The sequence below is a fragment of the Etheostoma spectabile genome, chromosome 13 (assembly GCF_008692095.1).
Source record: "Etheostoma spectabile isolate EspeVRDwgs_2016 chromosome 13, UIUC_Espe_1.0, whole genome shotgun sequence".
Taxonomy (NCBI): Eukaryota; Metazoa; Chordata; class Actinopteri; order Perciformes; family Percidae; genus Etheostoma; species Etheostoma spectabile.
In genome coordinates this window covers 18,461,988-18,466,053 of record NC_045745.1, presented here as the reverse complement: position 1 = coordinate 18,466,053, position 4,066 = coordinate 18,461,988, and the positions used below count along the sequence as shown (strand labels likewise).

Here is a 4,066-nt window from a genome sequence, read left to right as displayed (position 1 = left end):
GTCAATAAAGTAAAAAAAAAAAAAATTTGCTGTCAAGCCGAGCGCAGACTCTTCTAGCGGCTGAGCAGATAGACAGCAGAAAGGGTGACTCGGCGGTCCGCTAAACTTGTGGCTCTCCCTACCGATATAAGCTGCTCTGTTGTAAGCTACAAAATATGCATGGAGACAAAAATTCAACTGAGCGGTTTTTGTTGGGATTAAGCTATAAGCAGAAGAAAACGCCGCTAGCTGTTTGGCTAAAGTGCAATGGTAAAACACTGGAGCGGTAACGTTAATGTGTCCACCTCAGCTGCTCCCTTTCCTATTGTGTATTATAATAAATGTTTCCAGTGGAAATGATTCATAATAAGCTATCTATATGTCATATGTTATGTTATCATAATAATCGGACACACAAAATAACTGTCCATCCTCAAGCTGAAGTGATGAGCAACTTATGTTTTTTACTCCATAATCTCTTGAATAAATTGACAGAAGACAGTCGATGAGGCTAACTAAACAATAGTTATTGTTTTCATTATATTTCATATCACACGACATCTCTTCTCCTGTAACTTTCACGAGCAAACAGTTTAATAAAATAAGAAATGTGGTGATGGCGCTGATGATGTCATCACCATGGTAGTGTCACATCACCACGGTGACGCGGTTATCATCACAGCCCTAGTTTTCGATCACTTGTTTTGGCAGGGAAACTGAAAAAGGGGTCAATATTTTCTTTGTTGGAAGGAGCACTTTGTTTCTTCTGTGTAGGGGGCAGGTTCCATATGTCAGTTGCTGTTTCCTTCTTCCTGTGTGTGTTCACCACTACAAGACTCAATGCGTAATTTAGGCAAACAAATGGTAACTGTCTCAGCTGTAACTTTGTGACACATACTGATAAGACTGGGGCCTTTTTCCAAACTATTATTCCCATTTGCTGCTTCAATACAGCACTACTCTGTGCCCCTACAGTGGATGTACAAGTGATTCCCTGCTGGCATAGAGAGTGGTAAATCTTTATCATACTGTAAGTGTATGTGACAGAATCTGACTTAAACCAGTTTTCCCAGGAATACTGACCCATGATTTAAGTATTCAAGGGTACTGAATATTTCCCTATTCTGCTCTTGCAGATAGACGTGACAGGTTTTAGGATATATGTGCGCTTGTGCAGACAAGAAGGCCCTGCCCAGCTGTCTTTCAAAGTGAAGGCAGTAAGCCACAGTACTTGTCGACAAGACAGGGCTTGTAGAAGCATGACAGACTGCTATCCCCACCATAATGCACGCATGTACATAAACACAGGCACACATTCTTTATAGTCAGTCAGGCTGCCTGTCAACACACAATACAAAACACACACACACATAAAATGGACACAGGCAAACACATAAGGATACCTTGTACTACCCAGCATGGCATAATAATGAACTATTGCACCATCCAGTGCCGCTGGCCTTCAATTGTCATGTCATTACAAAGTAATTGTTCCTTATCATTTTACATTTTGCAGATATATTCAAATATGTTTCAGGTGGAATGCCCAACATCTTTACTTCCTACCATTAGAGGTGAGGCAAGTCGCAAGTAGGTCACAAGTCTTATCTATGAAGTCCCATCTGAGTCCAAATCATAAACGTTGTTTTGTTTTGTTCTTTCCCTCATTTTAAAAAATGGAATCTGTAAGAATGTGCCACTGGATTTTTTTTATAGTATCAACGTGTCCTCTCAGTGTGCAGTGCTTTAAGATCCCTAATTGCTGCTTTAGTCTCCAAAAAAAAGAGAAAGTCACAGTATTCCCTTAATAGGTATAATGCATTTCCTAGTGACAATTTTGAGAATATACAGTATCTCAATAAAGTTTAAAAAGGGGTGTATTATGGGGGTTGGTTTACTTTCAATAAGTGTTACAGGCTTTACACCGCTGCACAATCATGGATTATCTTGAACAAGTGAGAATATGCCAAGCTCCATGCTCCTTTTAGAAATGAGTGGGAACATCACAGATTCTACATCCCTATTTTTTTCAGTATAAAGTGCTTGGGTAATAGCATATTTGTCAGTTAATAAGTGCATACACATGTTCAATTGCAAATGTGGCCTTAAACGTGGGTGTATTTCTTTGTGATTCTGCGACAAAACAAATCAATTGTTAAAAATCAGCGCCCACCTCCGATGTCAGGCCTTAGTTTGTTGTCATATCCATCTAGTAGGCTATTTAGGATGTGTGTGACGTCGCTCTCGTGCACTTTGGGAGTCAGCACCCATGTCTTGTTAGCCACCTCATCATCGTCATCCGTCTGAAAGGAACTGAAGAGAGAAAATAAATGCATGTTATCAATAATTTATTTTAAAAAGATGAGCAAGCAGTGTTGTTACTAGTGTGCTCTGCTTCTTTATGAATTTTATTTTCATGGCTTTATATCACCACATCATTGTGACTATAGAGACCAACCGATATTTGTGTGATTAATCTTCCCTTTCCATGTTGTTTCTGTGATTTCTCATAAAACGTAGTTGCACAACTTTAAATGCTATTATAAGAAATAAAGAGGGAAATTAAGTGACCATTTTCTAGGATTAACAACAACTATTGTACACATTCAGGGAAATGCACAAATTACAAAAGAACAAAGCAACCACAGCTACCACAAAAAAAAAGCAACCACAAAAGAAAACTCACTTTTTACACTTTTTTGTTTACTTTCAGTCGCACCCAATCAATGCATATTAGTGTGCACGGACACACCAGCTGAGAGCCACTATCATCTATCTGATATATCTCATCATTAATTTTGTCCTCATGGACATCTTGTACACACTTTTCCTCCATGGACAGGTTATGCTAATGTTCAATTTAAGTAATGCGGTTAGATAGTCAGCAACTTTGTTAGCATCAGTCATGCAAACATACCCCAGTTTAGACAGCTGATCTTAGCATTAATGTCAAATAAATTGGACGTAATGTTAAATGCCACCCTGCAGAGATTCATCATGAGGACTCACGTGCGCTTAGATCGTTTAAATTGGGCCCTAGTTGTTGATTGATCAATGGGACGTGCCTTTAAACAAATATGTGACGCCAGGTATAGTCATTGTTGAATACCTTTTTGGGTCACCTATGGCAATTGGGTGGTGGTAGCAATAGAGGTATCATCGATTCACTAGTTTATTTTTGTATGTGGCTGAAATGGTGGTGATGGGGGACATATTATTTTTGCTGACAAATACAGGTGACTATCTGAAACAATCAAACAAACAACTTTGAAAGGCTCAGTAGGAGAGAATAGCCTGCTACTAATTTTTAGATTGTGGCCTATAAAGTGAAATAATTGCATATATCCTATTATTACTGTGAACAATCAATCATCTTAAATAACAGCAAAAGCTCTTCTTTAGTTTTCAACTGCGTTAACAGCATAAGCATGATGATAAAGTTGAGGAACTTGACAGCAGAATTGTTTGTCGATTCGTAAATAGGGTTTTAAGGGCGCCCAAAGCTTCTGAGAGACAAGCCCATTTTCCTAAGAATAATTCTCACCTCAAAGTCTTAAACTGCAAGGACAATGATGTCTCAAGAGCCTCCGACCCCAAATACCACCACAGTGATGCTGTAAATGTTTTTCCTCCTCTCCCACAAACGAGTGTGATCTTTGTAAATGATATGTCCGGAATAAACACACAATAGATATTTGTCAGCTTTGAGACCTGAATCGAAGAAGGAGGTATCACAATGCATAGTCTATCCATCCATCTTCATCTGCTTATCCAGTATTGGGTTGCGAGGAAGCAGCTCCAGCAGGGGATCCCAAACTTCCCATTCTCGAGCCAAATTAACCAACTCCAACTGGGGGATCCTGAGGCGTTCCCAGGCCAGGATGGAGATATAATCTCCCCACCAAGTCCTAGGTCTTCCCCGAGGCCTCCTCCCAGCTGGACGTGCCCGGAACACCTCGATAGGGAGGCGCCCAGGAGGCATCCTTACCAGATGACTAAACCACCTCAACTGGCTACTTTCGACGTGAAGAAGCAGCGGCTCTACTCCGAGCTCCTCTTGGATGACTGTGCTTCTCACCCTATCTCT

General features: G+C 40.2%; 1 protein-coding gene across 4 annotated transcripts in view; it reads right to left on the bottom strand.

Annotated features, from left to right (window-relative positions):
- gabrg2 (gamma-aminobutyric acid type A receptor subunit gamma2) overlaps positions 1-4,066 on the bottom strand; it is a 53,738-nt gene that overhangs the window by 40,302 nt on the left and 9,370 nt on the right. For all 4 annotated transcript variants that reach the window (XM_032534237.1, XM_032534238.1, XM_032534234.1 and 1 more), the window contains exon 2: positions 2,153-2,292. In XM_032534237.1, coding sequence (XP_032390128.1) covers positions 2,153-2,292 — 140 coding nt within the window. The remainder of the gene's footprint in view (positions 1-2,152; positions 2,293-4,066) is intronic.